This window comes from Papio anubis, chromosome 9, assembly GCF_008728515.1.
Source record: "Papio anubis isolate 15944 chromosome 9, Panubis1.0, whole genome shotgun sequence".
Taxonomy (NCBI): Eukaryota; Metazoa; Chordata; class Mammalia; order Primates; family Cercopithecidae; genus Papio; species Papio anubis.
In genome coordinates this window covers 125,399,349-125,426,512 of record NC_044984.1, presented here as the reverse complement: position 1 = coordinate 125,426,512, position 27,164 = coordinate 125,399,349, and the positions used below count along the sequence as shown (strand labels likewise).

Here is a 27,164-nt window from a genome sequence, read left to right as displayed (position 1 = left end):
GCTTCCACGCAAGACTCAGAGCCTGTTTCCCGGCTGCCTCGTGGGCCCTGTACCTGTGTGACCAGGAGGAGACACTTGTTTGCACATGGAGCCTTTAAAATTCTCACTCCTCACCCCCACCCCAAAGCCCCACTCTAATCGCTTTCTGAAATGCCAGGGGCTGTAGGGCACTCACTTTCCTCACGGGAATAAGAAATTCTTCCCTTTCCCCTGGCTCTGCTCCTCTAACAAAGCCACACGCAGGCCATCCTGGGGAATGGCCACTGCCTTCAGCCACAGCGAGGGACAGCAGAGAGTCCTGCAGGCTGAGGACATCTGGAAAATGCTAGCTTTGCCTTAATGGGCGGTCACTCCTTACCCCTGACCGGCTGCTGCCAGTGGGGTGCAGGAGAGCAGTTCTGATATTTTGAGAGAAGTAAATTTTTAAATGAAATTTTCCCATATATAAAGGTTGACTTTTTTTGAGACAGCGTCTTGCCCCGTGGTCCAGGCTGGAGTGCAGTGGTGCAATCATGGCTCACTGCAGGCTTGACCTCCTGGGCCCAAGTGATCCTCCTGCCTCAGCCTCCTGAGTAGCTAGGACAACAGGTACACACACCAGGGCGCCCTGCTAATTTTTTTTTTTTTTTTTTTTTTTTTCGTAGAGACGAGGTCTTCCTATGTTGCCCAGGCTGGTCTGAAACTCCTGGGTTCAAGCAATCCTCCTGCTTCGGCCTCCCAAAGTGCTGGGATTATAGGTGTGAGCCATTGTGTCCTGCCAGAGTTGAATGTTAATTTTAAAAGAAAAACACTGAAAGCACCAGGAGAAATTCCGTTTCTGGAAACCTGGTGGGCTAGGGCATTTGGATCCACCCACCTGGCTGGACACAATCTAGAAAGTCTCACTATAAAAACAGAAGATCAACACAGCACCCACCAAACGAAGCACGTATAGTCAGCCGTGGCCAGTTCCGGGATGTGGTATCACGTGAGTTGCGAGAATCACCTGGAGACACTGGCTAAAAATGCAGATTCCCGGGCCTTGTCCTCTGAGACTTGGAATCAGCACATCCTGGTGGGGGCCTGGGAACCTGCAATTGCTGCCACCCAGGGCCTATGAGCTATACTTGGAGATGCACTGCACCACAGCATCGTGCAGCTCAGGCTCATCTTGCATCCTCTCTGGGCCTCAGTTTCCCCATCTGTTCAAGGAGCATGCTGAACGAATGCTTCTCTGAGGATCGCCTGCTCCACAGGCCTCCGAGTCCCCTGACCCTGGATCATCTGAGGAAGAGAGTAGCTGGGTCCCTGCCAGGCCCATGTCCTCCAGGCCCCTCCGGAAATTTCTAGCCTAAAACTCCACCTGCAAGTATTTTAGCATATTGTCGACAGCTTTTTAAATTTAGGAAACAAATGCAAAGGGGGAAAAAGCCAACTCAAAGCTGAGAAGATGGAAGTGGCCATGCGGAGATGCTCCAGCTGCTGCTTCGGGACCTGAGTGGCCTCCCTGGGGTTTATAAGCAGAGGAAGTTCTTAATACATGTGAGGAAAAAGCGAAGGAAAGATTCACAGAGGAGGAAGGCGAAGCTGAGGGGCTAATCAGGGAGGCCGCCTTTCCCAGGAGCTGCCAAAGCCATTCACAGTAGAGCTGGAACTAGAAGCAATGGGCAGAAGTTACTCAAGACAGAATTTAGCCCAATATCAGAAATAACACACTAAAAGTCAGAGGAGTCCAACAATGGAATGGGCTTCTTTTTCTGCTGTTGTCCGTGCTTTTACTTGTTATATCAAATAACATTCTCTTAACTGACATAGCAATAAATCAGAGGTAGAAATGAGAGTCAGCAAGGAAGAATTACCTAATAATTTGCACCTTGATGCTGGAGATGGAAAATGACCTTTTTTGAATTTTATGCAATCAGTTTCCTTTCATTTAACTTTATTATGGTCAGAAACGTCACATGAGATCCACCTCCTAGCAACGTGCTTGAGTGTATTCAGTACTGACTGTGGGTTCAATGTTGGAGAAATGACTTCTCTAGGAGTCGTGAATGGCCCTTGCTCAGTATTCATGTGAAGGTACAGCAAAGCCTGGATGGAGATGCGTCCAGTGTGCAGTATCTATGGTGTGCCAGGCACTGAGAACTCATCAGCCTGGATGGAGATGCGTCCAGTGTGCAGTATCTATGGTGTGCCAGGCACTGAGAACTCATCAGTGGCCAAGACAGACTCAGTCCTCGTCCTCACTGAGCTGAAGACCAAGTAAGGGAGACGGCAGTGACAGGCCATCATCAGTGGTGCAAGTTCTGGGAAGAAATGTTGGGGAGCAATGAGGGCATGAGACAGAGGACCTCACCCGGACCGCAGCTCATCCCTGTAAGGGTTACACTCGAGCTGAGCCGTCAAGGTCTCCAGGTAGGTGAAAGAAGGTGCTAGGACATTCCAGCAAGTGTCTCTTCCTCTTTTCAGTTGCCCCACCTGTGTGCTCACTGGTCAGGGGAGTTGAAAGAGAGAATCCTGAGTATTGAAGGAACAGACTGTGTTTTCTAACCTTAACGTTCAAGAATGGGCAGAGATCCAAACAGCCTTTTTCTCTCCAATGTCCTCCAAAGCTTCCCCCATTCGCAGCAAGTGACCTTAAGAAAATGTCCTCAGAAGGCACCATTTGCCAAAAGGCAGGACCCACAGTAGCTCCTAAAATGAAGGCAGGCAGACACGCAGCAGAGAGGCTCCGGCAGAAGCAGGGGTGGAGGGAGGGCCCGGAGCAGGGGTCCGGAGCAGGGCCGCGGCAGGGACCTCTGCCTTCCATGGGTGTCCTCGGGGGACAGTCATGTTTCTCAGCATCAACCCTGTCCCCTAAAACATTATTTGTTAAAAAATCAGCTGAAAATATGAACAGAGACCACATCAGGATCTGGAAATAAGAAATATAAAAGCAGTGGGCCTGTTAGGCAGGGACTGGAGAGCATTTCTCTATTTAAATGTTGTTTTTTGTTATAAGAATAACAGGTTATAAGCTTGTGCCCACACCAGTAAGTGTGGAGGACTCACTCAACACATCTGAAAAGGCTAAATCAATGCTTCCCACGTTCCAGTCATTCACAATTTTTATCAGATCTGAATACCACCTGAATTATGATTATTAGGGAATGTTTTCCTTTAAATCTACCCATTTTTAAAGCTCGGTGCTTACTGAAATTTCCTCTTAAGTAATATATATGAAAATTCGTTTCTGATGCACCCATTATATTAAAATAAAAACAAAACCATTAATTTTTGTTTTAGTTGCTCCAAGTGCCCCCTGAGAAGGCCTCCTCTGCCTCCTGCTACAGGGACTTTAATTTGGAAAATGCTGGGCAGGTGTTCCCCGTTCATGGCTTTTTCTCCCGCACACAGAAGTACAAGCTCATCAGGGCCCCAGGAGAATCCACCTGAGCCAAGGATATGGCAGAGGAGAGCTGGAAAGGCATGCCACGGCCCTGGTGCAGGCTCATGGCCCGGTCACCTTATGAAGCTGAACTCAAGACCCAGGGGGGGCACGATGAGAAATGCCCCACCTGATCTGCATCAGGCCTCACAAGAGCAGCCTCTCACCCAGCTAGCATTGATTGAAGGTTTCCTGACTTTGTTTCCTTCCTTTTCTTTTTCTTTAAATGAGAGACAAGACCTCACTGTGTTGCCCAGGCTGGTCTCGAACTCCTGGGCTCATGCAGTCATCCTGCCTCTGACTCCCAAGGCACTGGGATCACAGGTGTGAGGCACCGCACCCCAGGCTTTGTTTTATATCTGGCCATGCGCTAAAGAAAGTGGCCACGTGAAAAAGATCTTAAAAGTTCCGCTTAACCACGACACACAAGAAATTGTCAACAGTGGGACATGAAGCCCGAGTTCATGGCTCTTTCTTCCCCCCAGGTTCTTGTGTGTCTCATGTTGGGGGCATGAATACATGTTTGGGATTAGAACAAGGAGCAGGCCGGGCGCAGTGGCTCAAGCCTGTAATCCCAGCACTTTGGGAGGCCGAGACGGGCGGATCACGAGGTCAGGAGATCGAGACCATCCTGGCTGACACGGTGAAACCCCGTCTCTACTAAAAATACAAAAAACTAGCTGGGCGAGGTGGCGGACGCCTGTAGTCCCAGCTACTCGGGAGGCTGAGGCAGAAGAATGGCGTGAACCCGGGAGGCGGAGCTTGCAGTGAGCTGAGATCCAGCCACTGCACTCCAGCCTGGGCGGCAGAGCGAGACTCCGTCTCAAAAAAAAAAAAAAAGAAAGATAGAACAAGGAGTGGTGCTGCAGAGTCGGGGCTCAAAACGAGGGTATGCATCTATTATGATCAGCTCAACCACAACGCCCCTCTGTCAGAAGTCACCCTCCAAGCAGGCAAAGTGGGGTTCTCAGAAAAGATACTCTGTGCAGAAGGGGACGTTTGGAATCATTAACACACGAATGATAAATCCAAACGACCCCTCGACACTGGACCAACCGTGTGCCCGGAATACGCTGTAATAGTTACTCCAGTCTTCACAGCAAGTCCATGGGAAGGTCCTTTCATTCACTCACTTTACAGATCAGGCTTTTCAGAGGGAAGCAGCGGTTGCCCAAGACCCCCACGAACAGGTCGGAACCAAGAGTGGAACCCACGCCTTTTGGCCCCAGAGCTCACACTGCGGACAGGCTCTGTTCAACCTGAAGATTATTGGAAGAGTCGAGAAGTCTGGTGGGGGCCAAGGGGAACTGGAGACAGAAGCCCGGGGCCACCACGACTTAGCTCCAGCCAGCCAGAGAAGTCAGGGGAGATTTCTCCAGAAAAACTGGAAATCTGTGAAAATTTCCTATTTTTCAATGTTGACAGCTAATTTTAAAATTTTAACCCGATGCCCGTCCAACCGAACACAGCCACAGGCCAGAATCAGCTCAGAGGGCTCTCACGTGTGACCTCAGCGTGCAGACAAAACTTGTCCAGTAGCTTTGATTTCCCGCTGGTCCCATCACAGTCTCCTGTCTCGGGTTTGTGATCTGTGATAGTCCCAGGCCTTGGGACCCCTGGCGCCTGCACCATCCTTGTCCTCAAATGAGATTGATTCCAGTGTGGCTGCTGGAGCTTTCGGGATGCCTCTACTCCCAAGAGAAGCTGTTCCCTAGAAACCCAGAAAAAGCCACCGCAGAGATGCCCGCGCTTCCCGAATCCAACGAAAGGAAGGAGCACATATGACTCTCCTGTCCTCCTCGCCCCGCCACTGAGCCCACGGCGAGCCCATGGTTGTTTTTCACTTTGTAAAAACAAATAAGCCTGGGATGTTTATGGAGCTGTTTGAACTCAGGAACAGCTCAAACTATGAGTTTGTAAACCTGACCGTGGTTTTGGGCCTCATAACCATTGCTCAAAATTCTGGTTTCCACAAAGCCCAAGATGTGTCCTCCCACATGTTTTTGCCTTGCTAAGCTGTTGTTTATTTTTACTGGAACATAGTCCGTATTGTCCTACAATCATGTACAATGAACTCATCACAGAAGGCCATCTGATGTCCTAAATGCCTCAGAGCTTCGTACAAGGCCTGCAGTCAGCTTTGTTCCTCCCTAGAAATCATTATTTTCTTTTTGCCTAGGAGAAAGGAACTTGAAGGCTCCAAGCTGGTTTGGATGGCAGAGAACAATTTCCCAGAAAATTTGCAATGTGGTCCAGACGTGCATTGCCTGAAGCCTAGATACGAGAGAGCAGGTTACACTTCACACAGTAAAAGCAAATGAAAGCAAGTCGATTCCCGGTGTTTCTTTTGCATCTCTGCTCTGTCCACGGCACGACGTTAGCCACAGGCCTGTGACCGCCTGCCAGGACAGGTCGAGCCACGGCCCAGCCCCTCTTGATGAATGTAAAAGAACCAAAACCAGGCACGAGTGTTCGAAGGTATGCCCTGCCCGCTCGCTGTCCACATCCCAGAGCCAGAAATCACACCGCAGGTGCCATGCCATCAATTTCCTTCCCAGAAACGCCGCGACCCTGTCCAATCCCCACTGTGACATTGCTGTATCCGTTTTTTAGGAAGGTTTTTTTTTCCCCCTCTTTTACAAGATTAAGTATTTTGATCTCACATCTCTGTAAGAGGATGTTATAACTTCCAGCCACCAGGACAAGTCTCTGCTTCGTCACCTCCTTGCCTGTATTCCTCCCTCCCCTGCCCTCCAATCCGTCGTTGACATTCTCACGCATTCTGCAATTGATGAGAACCTCAGGTTCACATCTGCCAGTTGCCAGAGGAGCAGGTGCTCCCTGATAATGAAATGCATGACAAAGATGCCGCAGGGATCAGCTACTCACCTTCAGGGCCACACTGCTCTGGCTTGCTAATGCAGGAGCTGTTGTACCTGCCGTAATAGAGAAGCGTGACTCCCTTTTCCTCTTTCAGGTAAATGCCTTTGTTGACCTTCCCTTCCACAATATCTAAGGAAGAAAAATGACAACATTATATGTTAATAACCTTCTGAGATTAAAAGTCTGAAGATGTGTGTCAGACCTACAAATAACTTATGTGTAAGTATGCGGTATTATTGATCTTTCTAATTATATATTTATAACATATATTATTCTATAATATGAATATTCATAGTATCAGTAATATTTAATTATTAGTAATTAAATTGTAAATAAGTTATGTGTATGTGTCAGGTAAAAATTTAAATAATATTAATATATTCATACATAATATGCAGGTATTATGTACAAAGATAGATTTCATACTTGCATATAGATTTCATATTGCATATCATATCGTATGATGATGTGATAGTTGTGGTATTTGCCAACAGATGGGTTACCAAGCGTGGCGTGGCGACAGCCTCCTGTCCTGGAGTTTGGCTGTGCCTACCTGCTTTTCGAGTCCTCCCCACTCCCGTCCTCATGCTGAGCGTTCCAAGTGGAACATTTCAGTGCAAGTGTGAACATGGAACTACAGCTGAACTCCTTCTCCTTTTGAGTTTTAATTGAAATCCCCTGAACCTGGACAGGTAGATTTGGGATTTTAGCAGAACCCATTTTCAGGCACTAGGAGGAAAACCCCAAGTAACATTTTGCACAGTCCCAGGAGAACCTGCAGGTGACAAGCCCAGCTGGCCACAAATCCCGAGGGGCACTGCCCCGTCCAATCATCCTGTTGTGTCCCGTTCCCATGGCCAGGGGATCTGATGGTGAGGGTGTGGGGTAAACGGTTTACAGAATAGATAAGTGAAGACTACAAAAATCAGGAGTAGGCATTTATTGTTAACTGAGATCACAGTCACTCACAGATCTTTGCTGCCACATGGGCTGGGGAGAATGTCTGAGCCCCTGGCAGCCGTCAGCCCAGCTGAAGACACACGGGAGAGCTAACAGGGTCTGTGGACCTGACCCCAACCCCAGCTCAGGCTTTCCAGCTACATTGTCACATGGATAACCAATTCAAGGGACCTCGGTGTTTTTCCTTACTGTTTTTAAACTCATTTTTAAATTTTATCTCATTTTTGCTGATGGAGACCTATGTATTGCAAGGTTAAATGGATCACTAGTGGTTGCATAATTGAGCCAGGCTGTATAAACCCCTTGACTGGCAACATTAATTTTGGAAGCCAAACACCTTACAGTTGAAAGAGCAGACAGTTTCTGTGTTGAAAAGGATCACAGGGTAAGATCGACAGGATCAGAACTGGCTACTATGCTGATCTAATAAATGCCTCAGTTGCTATTACCCCTGTTGCTTTGAGCTTCACGTTGAGCCATGTAGGCTCTGGAGGTTATCAAATAAGAAAATAATTTAACCATGATTCTCGTGCGTATATGTTTCACAAACAGCTTCTAACGATTTTTTTAAAGTTCAGCTACGGACGAAAGGCTGATTTTAATGTTTACAAGAAATCAAATGTTTGATGAGGTATTTTTTTAATTAACTTTAATTTTCCGGTAAAATGGCCTGCTTTCCTCCCCCAAAGAAGACAATTCATTGAAAAATCCAAACAAACTCTATGTTTAGAAAAGGTCTCATCTTGTGTCTGTTTTGTTCTGAAAACAAGCAGCTGGCTTAGAAGATCCTGGGAACCTGAAAGAATGTATATACCTTCTAGTGCAGTGGTCCCCAGCATTTTTGGCACCAGGGACCGGTTTCATGGAAGACAGTTTTTCCATGGACGGGTTGGGGAGGATGGTTTGGGGATGATTCAAGTGCATTACATTTATTGTGCACTTTATTTCTATTATTATTATATTATAATATGTAATGAAATAATTACACAACTCACCATCATGTAGAATCAGGGGAAGCCCTGAGCTTATTTTCCTGCAACTAGACAGCCCCCTCGGGGGGTGGTGGGAGACAGTGACAGATCATCAGGCATTAGATTCTCATAAGCAGCGTGCAGCCTAGATCCCTCGCATGTGCAGTTCACAGTAGGGTTTGTGGTCCCAAGAGAATCTAATGCTGCCGCTGATCTGACAGGAGGTGGAGCTCGAGCAGTAACGCAAGCAATGGGGAGCAGCTGTAAATACAGATGGAGCTTCACTCACTCACCCACCACTCACCTCCTGCTGTGCAGCCCAGTTCCTAACAGGCTACGGATTGGTGCCAGTGTTACGGATTGGTAACAGGGACTGGGGACCCCTGTTCTAATGTATTGCAATCTTCCTTTAGACTTAACCCTAGTGGTTATTTTTAACACCTTGGATCTGCTCTCTTGACTGGGACATTTGCTCACTTGCTAGCCAGGACATAGTGAATTCAGATACTACCAAACAGAATTGGCCTCAGAATTCATCGTAGATCCAAACTTGACAGAACGAAGAACAAAAGTACGTAAATGCTCACCTACGGTTGCAGAGAGATTTGAGTAGGCAGAGTCATTGGAATACACAAAGGTAGCATTACGGGAAGGAAGCACAGTGAGCTTGTGGGTTCGGGACGCTGGGTGAAACAACAAAAAGAAAAAGCACAGCAAGTGAGTGAGACAAAAGACAAATGGGACCACCATATCTCTCAACCTGCAGCAGGCAGCAGGAGGATGATTCTTTCATCCAAGAGCACCTGGACTTTCTCTTTGGACCGCACATCTCCCGGCCTCCACCACCCTTGTTTACTTTGGTCAGCAGCTCGGCCACTCCAGTGACCCCACTCAGCTCACACGCCAGGGTGTGATGGCTGCTGAATTTGGCCACGTGTGATAGTTCTAATTTTCCAGCTTCAACCCCTATGCGGATACTTAGTTGAGAGATATGAAATTGAACTTGGCCACTTATGACACAGGCTCAACAAAAGGATGAATGGTTATGATGTCACAAGAACTGATGAGACACACACTCTGCATGAAAACAACTGCGTGAATGATGACAAATGGACAAAACGACGGAGAATTCGGCAACAAACGACAAAGCTGCACATCCTCCAAAGGCTTGCCAAAGCCATTCGCCTGTCCCCAGCAGCTAAATGTGCTGATGGGGTCGACTCTTTTCTTTTTTCCCTTAAGAAGCCTGTAATCAAATTGAAATATGCCAGCATCGCATTACAACCTAGAGAATGCATCCAGCAGGGAAGTGCAGAGAAACCTTCCACATTGCAGTGCTCCAGGACAAACAGGGATATATTAGAGCTTTACTGGAAGTCGATACATTCAGGGAACAAAATACAGCCACAGTGTGTAACTGTATCTGTAATTGTATCACCTTAAGAGAAGAATTTTTCATAGGTAAAGGTTTCAAAGCACCAAGAGTTACTGCTTTAAGCCACCACAGTGAGTTCAGGTATAGGGGTGAGGAGAGAAAGACACTGATAGTTATTCAAGCTCTTGTTTGAAAAAAACTCCTGGCATTTTCATTGCTGGGTCCTGGAACAGTGAACTGTTTCAAGAAGACATCTCCTCTTGATGAAATGACCCCCTTTCCACGGCTTTAAAATAAAGGCCTTCGAAAAAGAAAACTAGAGGCCAACAAGGGAACGTGGTTTGTTGGAACCCGAACCGGTCATGAAACAAACTTACACAGGGGCTTTCTCTGCCCTGCCAGGCCAACCGTTTGGAAAAGGCATCTGGCTCTAGGGTGGTTTCCAAATGTGACCATATTGCCGCCCTATAGGCAGGCGGATGAGAGCAATGCTGGGCAGGCAGCGCGTGTGGCACCCACGCAGGTGCCCTTCACGGAGTGCGTGCTCAACTGCACCTCACTCTGAGAACACCAGCAACAGAGGCAGCACTGATGGTTCTCAGTGTGCAAATTTTAAGGAAGCATTTCAGAAGCTTCAGCAGTAATGTCCAGCAACACATTAAATCATAGGAGTAAGGAAAATGCTAGTGTGCCAGTGTGGAAAGCACAGTCACCGGCAATACATGGTTTTAAAAATAAAATGCCTCCCACGGAACCAGAACAGGGACGACCAAAGCACATGCTAGGATTGCTGTACGGCAAACCCTCGCCGCACACATCAGCCATCTGACATGATCAAGAGCGATCAGTAAATAAAAATGAAATGGAAAACCGTCCTAAGTCATACAAAGCTTACAGTTTTTAAAAAGTCCTTATTAGAAAGAGAAAAAAAAAATACCCAGGAAGGTGTGAGGTTTCTCTTACCAACAAATGTCTGAATTAACTCAAACACAGACTATTTGGAATTGGGTCTCATTGGAAACGTCTTAGGTGATGCTTAATCTTTTCCAATGGAGCTGATGTGTGGAGAAGCTGATTGGTAGATGGGGATGCATTTGCTGAATGAAGCATAGGCCCTTCAAACACGTGAGTTGGTCTTAGTTGGCCTTTGACATCTGCTTCAGATAGGCCCCTGCTGTGGCCAGCGTGCAGATGACGCCAGTCCATTCAACCTAGAAAATAGACACCTGGACTTGCATATAGCGGCATCCTCAGGCCAGCTTCTGTTTCAAGGTTGTTGGGGAAAATGCACATTTTAATCATATTTTGAATCAGGAATTCTGCCATTCAATATGTAATAGCTCTCTCTATAAAAAATTCTAGTAAAATACTCTGTGGCCTGGCACAGTGGCTCACACCTCTAATTCCAGCACTTTGGGAGGCCAAGGCCAGAGGATTGCTGAAGCCAGGAGCTTGAGACCAACCTGGCAACATAGCGAGACCCCATCTCTACAAAAAATAAAAAGCTTTGAAATAATTATTATGGGAAGTTACACAAGTATTTGTTCATCTCTATCACCCTGGCTTCAAAGCAGATTCTGTCCACATCTGTTCTCCTGATGGCCCTGGGATTCCCAGGCCCACAGCCGCTCTCAGCACCCATGTCTCCCAATGGCCCTGGGTTTCCCAGGCCAGCCGCTCTCAGCACCTGCATCTCCTGATGGCCCTGAGTTTCCCATGCCCACAGCCACTCTCAGCACCCATGTTCCCCAGTGGCCCTGGGTTTCCCGGGCCCACAGCTGCTCTCAGCACCCGTGTCTGTACCTCCAGTTGTATCCTGAAGTTCATGGATCCCATCCACATTCTCCAGTGGCCAGTAATGGGAAGCAGACGCCAAGACCTGAAATCCTTGGGGAAAAAGAATAAACATTTTAAATCATCATTAGGGAGGAAAGAACTAAAGGGTAAGAACCGCTTCGCATACGCATTATGGGGGAAGAGTAAAAGGATCACCATGGCTATGGGAGATACTGAAGGCATATGTAATAACATTCAATACACACTCTTGGTTAGAAAAAGAAACTCTTAAATTAGAAGCTGGTAAATAGTTCCTTAACTGGACAAAACAGGGTAAATAGGAATAGATGCCTCTTGTTGCATGAAAACAGAAGCCACTGAGCTTACTGGTGACACACTAGAAGCTTGCCCATTCATGTCAGGAAAAGATAAGAATGTTCCATATCCTGCTGTTATTTATTATTGTTTTAGAGTTAATATCTAATGCAATCACACTATAGAAAAAAATAAGGGTAAAACCACTTTAAAAGAGGAGAAAACTAACATGAATGGTCTGCCAGGCACTGAGGTCCTCAACAAACACTTCCTCATTTCATGCTAACAATAATCTGTAAGAGAATTGAATTCTTAGCCTATTCGAAAAGACAAGAACTGAAAGTCTTGCACAAAATCACACCGCCAGCTCGTTGTAGACACAATACTCACAGAGTAAGCCTTTCTCAATTTAGTCCCGGTCATTCCATTTTCCCTCTATGCTTCCTCCAGACTCAGCATTACTCAGTTCGAAATTTCCTTCATGATCCTTGTACTTGGAGTAAACATAACTTTATGCAGGTGTGTTATTTTCTATTCTGGTCTTCTCTTTGAATGCTCTATGAATTATTTCTTGGTTTCTATCAAGCCCTCATAATTTGACTTTGGGTCACATTCTCTTGAGTGGCTGCCCCATAAAAGGTGTCACCATTCTTCTGCTAATGGACAATCAATAGCTTCCATCCTTACTCGTACAGGTGGCACTGATATGAGTGGCTTTATGCAAACAATTTTAGTCTTCTCTGGGATTAGTCTCCGGGATGCATTCCCAGAAATGGGAATAATGGTTTAGATGACTCAACAATAATCAGCTGCCCCAGATGACTGCTAGATCATAGAAAAGTATCAACTAATAATCTTTATGTTATTCCTTGTTTAAAAAAAAAAAAAAAAAGCCGGGCGCGGTGGCTCACGCCTGTAATCCCAGCACTTTGGGAGGCCGAGGCGGGCAAATCACAAGGTCAGGAGATCAAGACCATCCTGGCTAACACGGTGAAACCCCCGTCTCTACTAAAAATGCAAAAAATTAGCCGGCGTGGTGGCGGGTGCCTGTAGTCCCAGCTACTCGGGAGGCTAAGGCAGGAGAATGGCGTGAACCCAGGAGGCAGAGCTTGCAGTGAGCCGAGATCGCACCACTGCACTCCAGCCTGGGCGACAGAGCGCGACTCTGTCTCAAAAAAAAAAAAAAAAAAAAAAGCTTTTTAAAGAGGAGATAATAAGATCATTATTTTCAAATGATGTATGCCTGATAACCAAAGTGGAAAACTATTACAAATAAGAAAAGAATTTCGTAAGCAAAACACTATTACAAACAATAAAAGAATTTAGCAAGGAGGCTTGTACAAATTTAATATACAAATGTCAATTGCCTTTCTGTATTCCAACAATAATGCTACAAAAAAGAAGAAAAGTTGTCATAAGTGCAGCCAACAAAAAGAAAATATTTATGAACACAAGAATAAGAATTGTACAAGATTTTCATGAAGAAAGCAAAAAATAACAATTCTGAGGGATATGAAAGAACCCTTGAATGCATGAAGGATTCAACCCACTGGAAAAGCCGACTCAATGTCATCAACTATCCTTTAATCTATGCGTATTAGGAAATCTGTTGTGAAAATGCTGAGAGAATTTCTGTGGGGGAGATATACGATTATGGAGTTTATATAAAAAATAAGCAAGAAAATCTGGAGAAGAAACAGAAGAGGATAAAGAGAGAAGTTTCACACTCACAAGGATAAGGCACAGCATAAAACTACAGCCATGAAGATGGCTCATTGCGACACACGGATACACAGTTCAGCGGGAGAAAAATCCGCAAAGACGCCTACGCACCTACGGAAATTTAGTCTGTGATAATGGTGGTCCTTTATTTTTTATTTACTTATTTATTTTTTGAGGAGGAGTTTCACTGCTGTCGCCCAGGCCACAATGCCGTGGCGTGATCTCAGCTCACTGCAACCTCTGCCTCCCAGGTTCAAGTGATTCTCCTGCCTCAGCCTCCCGAGTAGCTGGGACTACAGGCGCCCACCACCACCATGCCCAGCTGATTTTTGTATTTTTAGTAGAGACAGGGTTTCACCATGTTGGCCAGGCTGGTCTCGAACTCCTGACCTCAGGTGATCCACCTGCCTCGGCCTCCCAAAATGCTGGGATTATGGGTGTGAGCCAACGCGCCTGGCCCCAAAGCTGGTCTTTTAAATTAGAGGAGAAATATTATTCAACAAAGGCATTGGAACCAGTTCACCACCTGGAAAAAATTAAGATCCCAACCTCACTCTTTATACCAGAACAATTTTCAGATAGATCAAAATTTCCATGTAATAAAATAAAACACAAAAGCTTCTGCAGAAAACAGGCTATACATGTGACAACATACCTTTTTAAAATTTCTGTGCAGAAAAAAAACATCAAGCAAAATCAAAGCGAGGAGTGTTGTTTATGTAATACATATTACAGAAGGGTACTGATTTCTTTTTAGAGGTATTAAACGATTATATTGGTAAAACTCCTACTATTAAAAAGAACCAACCGAATACTGAGGCAAAGGAGATAATCAAATAGTTTAATGAAAAAGAAATAAAAATTATGTATAAATATATCAAACGATGCCCAAACTTGCTCATAAGTTTTAAAAGTATATTAAACAACAGTGAGCTTATCAGAGTTCACCCATCAGACTGGCAAGCAGTAAGTTAGCTATACCAAGCTGGCAACTTCCACCACATTTTTGATGAGAGTTCACATCAGTACACCCCTTCTGAAGGGTAATTTGGCAATATCTATCCCAATTTTACGTATATATTCCCTTTGATCTAGTAATTCCACCCCTAGGAATTTATTCTAGAGATACACTCATACATATGATCAAAAACCTCTATGCAAACGCTTGTTTGTTGCAGAATTTTTTAATAGTATCAGAAACCCGAGAACAGCCTAAATGCTAATCTACAGAGAGCTGGCTAAATAAATATGGCACATCTACACTCTGGACTGGAATACAGCTGGGACGAATACTAAGGTTCATCAATGCACTGAGACAGCATGTTCTTTCATTGATATTGTCTAGTTTTAAAAAATTAAGGTGGTAAAAATGTGTATACTATGAGCTATTTGTGTAAAATATAGTTGGTTCAGGGCAGGCATGGAGAAGAGAAGAGGAGAGAGAAGAAGAGAGAGATGTCTGGATAGATACAGAAACCAATACTGGTGTTTTGGGAGTGAAGACATCGAAAAACTGAGTGCAAGGTGTAAGCAGAAGATTCATGTTGCATTATCTTCCTGATCTATTTGAATTTTTCAATCTGTATTCCTTTAGAAGTATTTTAAGGCTTGCTTTCACAACTGAAGTGCCATAGGTAGTTAGGAGCATACCACCATTTTCAGATAAGAACTGATACACCCCATCTAATATCTGAATTTTTATCCACAGGGTGCCAAACATCCACACACGTCTCGTTCATTGGTTCCACTTTTCAATTTGCATCTGTCCCTCCAGTTTTATGTACACAAGTTCAAAATGTAAGGCAAGAACAAAGTTAACTCTGTAACATGAGCTAAAGAGAAGTACCTAAACAATAACTTCAGGGTCGTGTTACTCTCCAAATAAAATAGCCCTATCTAAATAAAGTAGCATGTTAGAAAGCAAGACCTGACTTCAGCTGATTTCCAGTGAGGATAGTCCTACTATTGTAACGCAATACGAAGAATCTGAAATGCAAAAATCAAAAATAATCATTTTCATTCCTACTGTGCTTTGTTTTTCCCCCTAAAATCTAGGATATTCATTTCGAAGAGGACAAAACCTCATTGACTTGTTATTCCAGTCATCCGGGAAAAAAAAATTGTGAAAGGAAATAACATCTGTTATACAAAGAACAGATGTGTCTTCAGAATCCTCGTCTTTATAAAATAACCCTGTGGACGATAAAGCCCTTCCTATTCTTTCCATTTACAAATGGTCACAATCAGTCCTGGCAGAAAGGCTAACAGAGTAAAGTGATGGTGTCTCGTTCACCCCAAAGTCAGCCAGGGTTCATAGGCGGCCAGTGATGAGAAGAGGGGGGCTGAGGCCAGAACGCTGCCTTCTCTCCACACCACCGCACTTCAGACAAGTGTACAACACCTCAGTTGCCACAGATGTTTTGCAACTAGCAACACTGACTGCAAACAAGCAATGAAGGGGCTGCAAGCTGTAACACCCACAGGGGCCAGCGAGTCCTGAAAAGTGACTGGACAGAGTCCAGGGATGGCATCCAAGGTAGTTAACAAGCTGCAAGGCACAGTCCAGACTCATCAGAGCAGATGCTGGAAACCATCAGCTGGTACCACCAGAGTCGTAGAGCGGGAGAGGCCGAGGTGGCGCGGAAAACTGTGCTCTGTCTAAATTAAGTAGTGCCTCCTGATGCCGAAGCATTGCGGCTCTGCGGGAAGGTTTGCCCAGGATTGTCAGGTCTTCCTTTTTTTAAAGTGGAGTCAGAAATCCAGATTTTTTTAAAGCAAAAGCTACCAAAATTTTAATGTTCGTATTTTTTAAAAATAAAACATTGTGTGGTGCTAATGGGATGGGCTGAACTCAGCCCATAGGTTTCTTTTCCAACTCAAGGAGTAAAATAACTTGTAGTTCTACAAGTTTCATCAGAGCAAGAAAATCTCATTCTTTTGGGAAAAAGGCACTCTGTGGTACCTTCCCATCGAGAAGGTGGCGTGAGACCACCTAGCTCTGCAACCACCTTGATTTTCACCAAACTCTCCTAAAGACTAAACGTCTTCTTAGGCAGGTCGGCCAGCCAAGCAAAACCATGGCCCATTTGAGGACTCCACAACAACCCCAGCCTGGAAAACAAATAGCAGGGGACAGAGCCAGAGAGAGAAAATGGGAGGGTGAGGAGGAAAAGAAAGAACGGGAGAGAGTGAGAGAGAAAGAGAGAGAGAGAGAGAGAGAGAAAGGGGTATATTCAGGCCCACATCACCATAGTTCTTCAGAATTAATTTATCATCCATATGTAATGTTTTATTGAGTTTGGTGTGTGTGTGTGTGTGTGTCACAGACATAAGACAGAGATGAGAGACAGAGTATTAATACTCAAAACAAGTTAATAAAACCTTTAATTTTTCCTTTTCCATTTTTCTTCCAGATTTCCCTATTCTTCTCCCTTCCCTGTTACTTATTCCTTGTGTGAGTCCAGGGAAACCTTTATCCCTTGGTTTCCTGTAGGGGAATAATCTTCGGTGTTGCACTGACTCGGTCCAGCTGGAATCTATACCACACAGAGGAACACCGGCCCCTGCTGATGGTCGGGCTGGCCTTTGTGGCTCCATCCTCCTCGGCCTCCAACACATGGAGCTCATTTTTCCTGCACAACTTTGCCTGCTGTTCCCACTGCCTGGAATGCTCTTCCCCACATTTTGTGTAGCTGGTTCTATGATTCAGGTCTCAGTTCACAGGACCCCTCCCCTCATGCCACGCCTTCGTCGCCACCACCGTCCGCTCTTTCTTTCAGGTCCTTATTTGGTTTTCTCATGGCATTTACTATTGTTTGGGATTTTTTGTTAGTATATGTGTGTTGTCTCCAAATCAGATTCTGTTCCTTGAATGTTCTATTTACATTGTATCCCCCATGTCTAAGACAAGGGGCCTGGGAGGGGTGTGTGTGTGTGAGAGAGAGCGAGAGAGAGAGACAGACAGAGACAGAGAGACAGAGAGAGAGACAGAGAGAGAGAGAGATTTTTGCATTTGAAATCTCCCAGATTTTTAATGTTAGCAATTTAAAAACTAACTATACAGGTAGAATGAATGATAAAATGCAAAAATAAATAAATAAACATAGACTATAATTATCTATATAATTCTAGTATTTAGAAAATCTCTATTTGCCAAATTTCCATTTCTTCAACTGGATCTAAATGTTGTTTTTTAAAATTCTATTATAAATACCATGAAGATGAGGAATCAAGTTTCCGCCATGGCCTAGCGGTTCCGACAGTTCGTTATAAACTCCACGGCACGATGGAGATCTAAGGAATGATAATTACTGTAATTATCTGCTTGGCCTCCCAGACCCCTAAATAGAGCGGGTGAAGTGAACCGCCCCAAACTTCTGGAGACGGCTGGAGCCAGCTGTGCCGTGTGCCCCAGGACCAGGACACTGCTGGGTAATGACAGGCTTTGGGTTTGTTTTAAGTTCCCTTTTCCTCATTACAAATGTCATCTATACAATGGCATGCTTATAAACTTTTTAAGAATGGCCTGCAATTTATTGGCCAGTGGCATTTATGGATTCAGATTAATCAACCATCTCGGCTTCAGAAGGCTGTCCCTGGGGAATAGAGGCAAGAAATCGGGCAGCCTGGGGTCCTGGAAAAGCTTCCAGATGCAGGGAGGGGCCCGGACTCTGCCGACCCTGGATTTCCCTCTCCAAACCTACCTCCTGGCTTCCCTGTAAAGTGGGAAGGGGGCTCAATAGTCCCTACGGCCCCCCAACTATGCCATTCTATAATTCCTCCAGAATGACAATCTATGGTCACAGATAAGCACAGAGTATGCAAAGGCTTAAAATGGTTTCAAGTTGTTTGGCAATTACTTACAAAATGAAATACCTCTCTACATGGTAGACATAAAGATCTGGCAAATAGCTGGCTACCTCTGCCAGTGTAGACAGGCAAAGCAGGTGATATAAGCCAAAGCAGCCCCCCGTGAGGCGAATGCCTGCTGGTTGGCTGGCTTTACTGATGCGGTTTACCAGATGACTCGCAAATCTTCAGTGACTGTGCATAGACAAGTCAATAAATATACAGATATTTTTTGAGACAGGGTCTCACTCTGTCACCAAGGCTGGAGTGCAGTGGTGTGATCATGGTTCACTGCAGCCTCAAACTTCTGGACTCAAGTGATCCTCCCACCTCGGCCTCCCAAGTAGCTGGGACTCCAGGCATGCACCACCATGCTCAGCTAAATGTTTATTTTTTATAAAGGTGGGGTCTCACTCTGTTGCTCAGGCTGGTCTTGAACTCCTGGGCTCAAGTGATCCTCTTGGCTCAGCCTCCCAAAGTGCTGGGATTACAGGCGTGAGCCACTGTGCCAGATATGTATTGGATGCCTCCTATGCATAAGGCACAGTGCTGAGGGCCAGAATGAGAAAACAAGAAAGGATTAACAGTTGTGGGAACCTTTAACAAAATAATCCAGTTTGGTGTGGTTGTGGTGGAAAGCAGGCTGGCCTTTGGAAGACTGGGTTCTGCTCTGTACTGGGGACTCCTCCTTAAGGCTCCCCTAGCACCTGAGGGAACCTGTGTCCCGGTACTGACCACGCGGCTGCTGTTTTCCAAGAATCTCTGTCTGCGTCTGTCCCCCCTAACTCCCCTCACGCTGTGAGCTTCTTGGGCTTAATACTGTGTCTTCTGAGCCCTGTGACCTTGAGCAAATCGCTTGGTCTGTCTGAAAGACACGCTTCTTCACCTGCGGTGCGAGGGCATGACACCACCGCAGGGCTCTTGCGAGGATGATGTGAAATCAGTGTTTCGAAAGGCCCAACGGGCAGCCAAACCGGCCGGTTTTCAGAGCTGTTTAGCACTCTTTAGAATGAAATACTACACATTATGGAGCTGTTCTCTCGCGATGGAAACAGGTTGGTTCTGTTGGTGTGTCTGGGGCGCCCGTGCCCGTCATGAGCACTCCTGAGGAAACACACCAGGGCCAGGCTTCCTCTACCAGGGCTCCCCAGGGGCAGGCGAGCCTCAGGGATGGAAGCTGGAACATGAAGGAGGCCCCTAGATTCTGGTTCACACAGACAGCCAGGGATGGGGCTTTTCAGCAGGAAATGGGGTGAACCGAGTCTGAGATGTGGGAAAAGAAGACAAAAAGAGAGGACTGGGGCCAGGTGTGGTGGCTCACACCTGTAATCCCAGCACTTTGGGAGGCCGAGGCAGGTGGATCACCTGAGGTCAGGAGTTTGAGACCAGCCTGGCCAACATGGTGAAACCCTGTCTCCACTAAAAATACAAAAATTAGCCAGGTTTGGTGGCTGGTGCCTGTAGTCCCAGCTACTCGGGAGACTGAGGCAGGAGAATCACTGGAACCCAGGGGACAGAGGTTGCAGTGATCTGAGATCATGCCACTGCACTCCAGCCTGGGCGACACGGCAAGAGTCTGTCTCAAAAAAAAAAAGAAAGGATTGGATAGGATGGAGGGAGACAGGGAGGGAGGGAAGGAAATGAGGGAGGAAAATGGAAAAAAGAAAATGAGACAGGAAACAAAGTGAGAGAGAAGGCAGGAGAAGGGGAAGAGGGGGAGGAGGAGGGGAGCAGTGAGGAGGAAGGGGAGAGAAGGAAGGGAAGGAAGGCAGGCAGCAGGATGTTTTGTTCATAGAGGACACCTAAGCATTAAGCAAAGTGTCCACCTTCACCATTATTCTAAAAAGGAAGGAAGGAGGAAGGAAGAGAAAAAAGGAAAAGGTCAAAAACATTTTGCAGTAAGAGGAGGACAAGGGAGGATGAGGAGAAAGAGAGGGACTGCCAGAACCTGGAAAGCTGAGGAGAGAGAAATCTTTCGGTTTCAAGAGCTCAGGAGGCGTGGTCGCCTTCACCGTGCTTTCCCACACAGACTCCAGGTCACCACGCCCTTCCATCCCTTTCTACCATCATCAGCACGGCCATTGTTTCTCTTAGACGGCGCCTTGATCAGGAAACATTGATTTCTACCCTAAATCCAGGGTTGGAAGAACAAAGGTTCTATATGGAACAAAGACTGAGTTCAAACTGCTCCTTCAAGTTTAGAGTCAAGAATGCAAGTGCATGTGTGTGTACATGTGTATACATAGGCGTGCATGTGTGGATGTGTGAGCTGTGTAAATGTGTGTGCACGTGTGTGGATGTGTGTGAATGTGTGAGGGTGCATGCGTGTGCATGTGTGTGCACATGTGTGAGTATGTGAAGACGTGTGTGGACACGTGCATACGTATGAGTGTGTGTGGACATGTGTGTGGGGTGTACGTGTGTGGGTATGTGTGTATGTATGTGCATGTGTGTGGACATGTGCGAGCATGTGCAGATGTGTGTAGACACGTGGACTTGTGTAAATGCGTGCACATGTGTATGTATGCATGTGTGTAGAAATGTATGGATGTGTGTAGATGCATGTGGATGTGTGTGGTCTGTGAATGTGTGTGGTCATGTGTGTAGACATGTGGATATGTGTGGACATGTGTGAACGTGTGTAAATACATGTGTGTTGATGCATGTCAACAAGCATTGGCACATGTGGGTGTGGGTGTGTGCATGGATGTGTATATTGTGCATGTGTGTCTACACATGTGAAGTGTGTGGATGCTCATGTGTGGATGCAAGTGGACACATGATGCATGTAGATGTGTGGATGCTTTTGTATGTGTATGCATGTGTGTCAACATGTCTGATGTGTGTGGATGTGAGTGATGTGTGTGGACATGTGGCCATATGTTGACACATGTAGACATCTGGGTATGTGCGTGTGTATGCATATGTGTCAACATGTGTGGATGTGTGTGATTTGTGTTGGTGTATGTGGGCATATGTTGACACATGTAGACATGTGGCATGGGGGCATGTGGACACATGTGCATGTGTGAGGATGTGTGTGGGCTCTGTATCATAAGCAGAAGTCTGGGGAGTATCCGCACAGCTTTCCTCAACACTGAGCAGCAGCAAGAGCCATGCTGGGGCCTCAGGGACCACCTGCCTGCTGCAGGACCCGGGTGCACAGCTCTGCCTGACCGCCCTGCAGGTCGAGGGGCCACCTGTCCCCTTCTCTCAGTCCTCTCCCGTACTGGGAGAGCCCAGCCCAAGCCAGGAGGCCTGCATTCATGAGAAGCAAGGTGTCCAAGGCAGACACATCCTCTCTTTAACGCAGCGCTGCGTGTGTTTGTTCATTCCCGAGCCACAGGAGCCCTTGTTTCTTTCATTCAGTGAGTTGGCTGAGGAGAGGGGAACGAGTGGAAACGCACAGCTTCCACACCTTTTTAAAAGGAGCTCCTTACGCATGTGGACGAAAGAGAAGTGGCAGCGTCCCCACCCCCGCGTTGGTGGATGGAGGTGGTGGCGAGGTGACGATGCCTGAACATCCTGGCTTGGGGCTGCCGGGCAGCCGGAGAGGAGACAGAGGCTGAGGGCACAGCCCGTGGCCCTAGACCCCAGCAGGCTCAGCCCCTGGCCCTAGACCCCAGCAGTCTCCTGGTGTTCCACCCAGGAAAGGGGCTCTCCCTGGAGGCCTGGACATTGCCTGGGATCTGCCCACAGGGCTGGCCTGAACCCATTTCTGTCTGATCGTTCAAGGCTGGTTCCCAGCCAGGTGCAGTGGCTCACATCTGTCATCCCAACACTTTGGGAGGCCGAGGTGGTGGGATCACCCGAGGTTGGAAGTTCAAGACCAGCCTGGCCAACATGGCAAAACCTTGTGTCTACTAAAAATACAAAAATTAGCTGGGCATGGTGGCACGGGCCTGTAATCCCAGCTGGTTGGGAGGCTGAGGCACAAGAATTGCTTGAACCCGGGAGGCAGAGGTAGCAGTGAGCTGAGACTGAGATCTCACCACTCAACGCCAGCCTGGGTGACCGAGTGAGACTTTGTCTAAAAAAATAAAAATAAAAATAATCTTTTTTAAAAAGGCTGGTTTCCCATCAGAGACAGGCAGGGCCATACAATAGTGCTCAGGGAGGTGCCCAGCCAAGCTCTGGTGGGGCTGGGGCGGCGGCTGTGCTCACAACAGGCTTCCCAGCAGGGGTTCAGGCACTAGAGGGTCTTCTCCCCATCTCCTGCAACTTCCAGCAGGAAGCAACCGCCCCGTGACTGCCCGCCACTCCCAGAAAGCCTCGTCTTCCCATCCCTGCCCCTGGCTGACCGGAACGTGCGCCCACACTCTTAACAGCAAAGGGCGTGTGCCTCCCTGTCCTCCCGGGAGAAGCCCCATCCTGATGCTTCCTGGCTGGTGTCACAATGGCCAAAGGAATGTGGCTCTGGGGCCAGAGCAAGGGTGGCCCTCTGTCTTGAGTCCCACTCATGGGCTGCTCCAGGCTAAGCTGGTCAGCACTCTGAGGCTGGAGGTCCCAAGACCCTGCTATGGGCCAGAGCTCCAAGTGCCCCCCAGTGAAACTGCCCTGAAGACATGTGATGGGCGTGGTGGCTCACGTCTGTAATCCCAGCACTCTGGGAGGCCAAAACAGGCGGATCACCTGAAATCAGGGGTTCGAGACCAGCCTGGCCAACATGGTGAAACCCTGTCTCTACTAAAAATACAAAAAAAAAAAAATTAGCTGGGCATGGTGGTGCACACCTGTGATCCAAGCTACTCGGGAGGCTCAGGCAGGAGAATTGCTTGAACCTGGGAGGCGGAGGTTTGGACCACTCCAGCTGGGGCAGCAGAGCAAGACTCCATCTAGAAAAAAAAAAGGAAGGAAGAAAGAAAAAGAGAGAGAGAAAGGAAGGAAGGAAGGAAGGAAGGAAGGAAGGAAGGAAGGAAGGAAGGAAGGAAGGAAGGAAGAGACAGATAAGGCATTCAAGTGGAGGAGATCCTATTTCCTGAATCACAACGTTTCATATGACCCAGCTCAAGGGGCCCAGAACCGCTTCTCCCGCCCAATCGCCGCCTAGAGGGAGGATGGAGCTGCCCAGGTCAGAGCCAGCTGCAGGGTGGGGCAGCGAGTTTGAGGACCAGGAGCCCAGCAAGGGCCAGTCTGGGCTGAAGCCCCAGAGACACCAAAGTGGGGCTGCCCCGGATACCACACTAGGCAGGGAGGGGAGGGCGGTGCTCAGCATGAGAAGGAAACAGTCTTACCTGGATGGTCCTGCGATCTGGAGTAGACGCCACGCACCTGCACACAAAAGACCACAGTGTGAGAGACGCTCGGGGAAAGCCTCCGGAGAAACCGAGCCCGTCTCCATCCTGGCCACTTGGGGACATTACCTGAAAGTTGTAACAAAATAGCAGCAGGCGGGAGTACCAGCAGCACAGCCGCAGCAGCTTTGCCATGGCTTTCCGGGAGGTCAAAGCTCGGAGCCAAGTGAAATTCCTGAGGGTTTGTGAGAACGGGACCTCTTAACCTTCACTTCCTTGGAAAAGGGACATTTTCACAGGTTCCAGGGGGAAAAAAAAAAGTTCTGCCTCCTTAAAGTTTGTGAAACGCAGCTGTTTTGGAGACCTAATGGGTGTTTCTTCCTTGTCTCAAAACTTGAGATTCTTCAGTGATCAATAAACACGTTGCGATGACCAGAGCAGCTGTGGAATGCAGGGAGGAGAAACCCAAATCCGACTCACAGTCCTGGGAAAGCAATCCCAGGTCACCACTGTGACCGCGACCTGCGCCCGGGGACAGGAGGCTGTTTGTCCTGCGGTGTTTTCTTTTTATTTCAAAAGCCTCCGTTTGTCTCGGTCAGGTTCGGTGCTTCCCTTTTCTCTGAAGAAGGTTTTGTGCGTGGTTTTTCCCGGGAGCGCCCGCCTGCTCCTCGGACTCGTCCTGCGGCCGCTCTGGAGCTCCTTCTGGTCTGGCTCAAGTTCACACCTCCGTCCCGCTCTCTGGGTGGAGAGGGAGTGAGTGATGTAAGTCTCTCTCCTCAAACCTTGTTCTGTTCTCCTTCTCTATTTATATCCCCACTGCTGTGTCCTTCCTGGGTCCTAACTCCAGCCTCTTAACAACAACTGAAATATTTTCAGGATCTCAGGCTCAGAATCAAACCAGACAGACATGGGCTGTGTGTGTGTTACTGATGCCTTCTGGTCGGCACCCTCGAAGTCAGCATAAATATTAATAAATACAAAATGCAAAACAAACCATAAACTCTGTTTAGATCTGAGTCTTGTTTGCCTCCGAGAAAGAATGAAGTTGATAGAGGGATGGAAAAGAAAAACCAGCACACCCACTGTGCCCTCCATATAAAGTGTTTACCACATTTTTCTCTTTAATCCTTTCAGACGTCAGTGAAAGCTACAAAATTAATTACAAGGTACGCTGCCCAATTATACCATACCACATATCCCCCCACCCCAGCACCAGGAGGATGTTCTCAGTGTGATAGAAAAGAGCCCCTTCGCCAGACATGCCTCAGTTTACCCAAGACCAAAGTTTATCCGATCTATTCCAAATACACGTGTACACACAGAGACACACACCCTATAATTGCAATCACAGCTATATTTGCTATGTGATTTAAGTAATACTTACCCTTCATAGTTTCTCCCGCATTCACCAACTGTGTTTCTAGGCAAACTACTTAATGTCTCTGTTTTCAAATTCCTCATCCGCAAAATGAGGGTTAACAGTTCCTCCTCCTCGGGGCTGTAACAATAAATTAGAGGACAGATCCAAGGCTCTTCAGGCAGTACTTGGAAAATATGTGGCACTCAATAAATGCTGCTATTTTTTATTAAGAAAAATTATCACTCAGTAAATGTTAGCTATGATTATTATTAGCAAGTATAACATAACACCCAGTAAACGTTAGCTGATACAGTTATCTCAATTGTCCTGACTTTAAATGGGAATTAAGAACCCTGAATCCAACATACTTCCTAAAGAGGATAAGAAAATGACTTCCAATCTCTGTGGGATAGAAAAAAAGAAAGTGCTGTCAAAACGTTAGGTGATTATTTTTAACTTGTGCCTGCAGCCTATAACCACTCAGATCCTCTGATAGCCTGAGCCTCTCTGTGGAGCTGGAGGTTTCCAGAGAGTTCCATCTCCTAGCACTAGAGAAACTGTGAACTCCAAAGGCCCAGGGCTGTCTGTAATAACGACCTTTATCCTGTTGCTCAGGCTGGTTGGCTTCAGGGAAAACTAATTTACAACCTTTATCTCTGCCATTTCATCAGCTCTCCAGTCCCCCACTGCCTCTAGCTGGAAGAGGTGAAGGGAGGGACAGGCAGTTGCAGATTTTTCTCAGCCCCAGTTTTAACCTGGAAGAATTCAACAGATTGCTGAATATGTGGACCTTTCCCATCTCCATGAACAAACAAAGCCAGCATGGTTTCTTTTAATCATAAAATTGTCATCAGATAACGGGAGACACCCCAATTCAATGGCTGTAATAAAAACTAGATAGAAAACAATTCAGCAGAGCTTGCCCTGCAGGCGTCTGCATTCATCCTCAGACTCACTCTGGCTGTCCATCCTGGACTACAGTCGAGTGAGTGCCTCCTGCCTCATGCTATTTGCCTGCGTCCTGTCTCATACCTTGTTCAGAGGCCCAGAAGGAGAACCCACCTCCATGCAAAGCAGCGTGTCTTAAAGCCTGGAGATTTGAGACAGGGCCTTGAGTGGTCCATGGGCCTGGAACCAAGCACCTCTCATGCCTCTGTGCGTCTCATCCCATCACCCAAACATCGGGGTGTTTGGTTCCAAACATCACCTTGACAGCAGGTCTCCCTATCCCTAAAGCTCGCCCCTGCTGTATTTTTTCAATCCCACTAACCACGATCTAATGTACTTCATATCTTAGACGTTTATTTCACTTACTGTCAGTCTCTCCCCACTGAGGCATAGGCCCCATGAGGGCAGATAACTTCTTTCTGCTTGTTCACTCTGCGCCCCAGCCCTGAGGACAGGGCTTGGTACTTGGTGGGTACTCAGCCTTTATCACTGAACCCAGCGTGGCTCTGCCTTCCCGCAGCACCGCCAAACATGCACGTGGGGATTGCAGCGAGAGGGAGTGAGGCACTTAGAGGAGGGTGCCAGGCGAGGAGAACCTGGCCGCTCACACTTCAGACCTGAACTCCTGGATAGCTGATGGTGGGGGGAGTTTCAAGGTGGAGAGGCAGCAGTTACAGGCTAAGTCCCACATGAATAATACCTGGAGGCCACACATTGGTTTGACCTAAAAAGCCAGGACAGCTTGAAGTGGGGGCCCACAGGTCGTATAGATTCACTGATTTGTGATTGGTTAAGAAGGCAAGCCTTTGTCCAAAAATTCGACATCAGCAAAAAAGAATGTTAGCTCTGGCCTGTGGGCATGACCTCCTCCAGGCCCCTCAGGAAGAAAGTTAGAACAAAGAACAGTGGTGGGCCCGGAGGGGTGGATCCCAACACTTTGGGAGGCTGAGGCAGGTGGATCACTTGAGGTCAGGGGTTCAAGACCAACCTGGCCAATATGGCAAAACCCCCTCTCTGCTAAAAATACAAAAATTAGCTGGGTGTGGTGGTACATGCCTGTACTTGGGAGGCTACTCGGGAGGCTGAGGCAGGAGAATCGGTTGAACCCAGGAGGTGGATGGAGGTTGCAGTGAGCTGAGATTGAGCCACTGCACTCCAGCCTGGGCAACAGAGCCAGACTCTGTCTCAAAAAAAAAAAAAAAAAAAGAACATAGAATGGTGGTGGAGTTCAGCTCCCACTCCCCCATATCTGAGGTCTGTAAGTCAACAGATCCATTTGGTGGGGGTCCAGGTTCTGACAAACAACTCTGGGACGTTTGTTACGATGTTATCTTTAGTTTCTATAGGGAAGCAATGAATTCCTGAC

At 47.0% G+C, this 27,164-nt stretch overlaps 1 protein-coding gene across 9 annotated transcripts in view; it reads right to left on the bottom strand.

Moving 5' to 3' along the window:
- The window catches only part of ADGRD1 (adhesion G protein-coupled receptor D1), a 187,129-nt gene extending 160,342 nt beyond the window's left edge, over positions 1-26,787 (bottom strand). For 3 of the 9 annotated variants that reach the window (XM_021923159.2, XM_021923160.2, XM_031650933.1), the window contains exons 1-4: positions 23,620-26,786; positions 23,491-23,527; positions 11,399-11,482; positions 6,296-6,418 (exon numbers count right to left, since the gene is read on the bottom strand). In XM_021923159.2, coding sequence (XP_021778851.1) covers positions 6,296-6,418; positions 11,399-11,482; positions 23,491-23,527; positions 23,620-23,685 — 310 coding nt within the window. In that variant the 5' untranslated portion in view covers positions 23,686-26,786. Of the gene's footprint in view, positions 1-6,295; positions 6,419-8,807; positions 8,904-11,398; positions 11,483-23,490; positions 23,528-23,619 lie in introns of all 9 variants that reach the window. The other 6 variants (XR_635296.4, XM_009182075.4, XM_021923161.2 and 3 more) reach the window with 5 other exon arrangements.
- Positions 26,788-27,164: the final 377 nt, after the last annotated feature.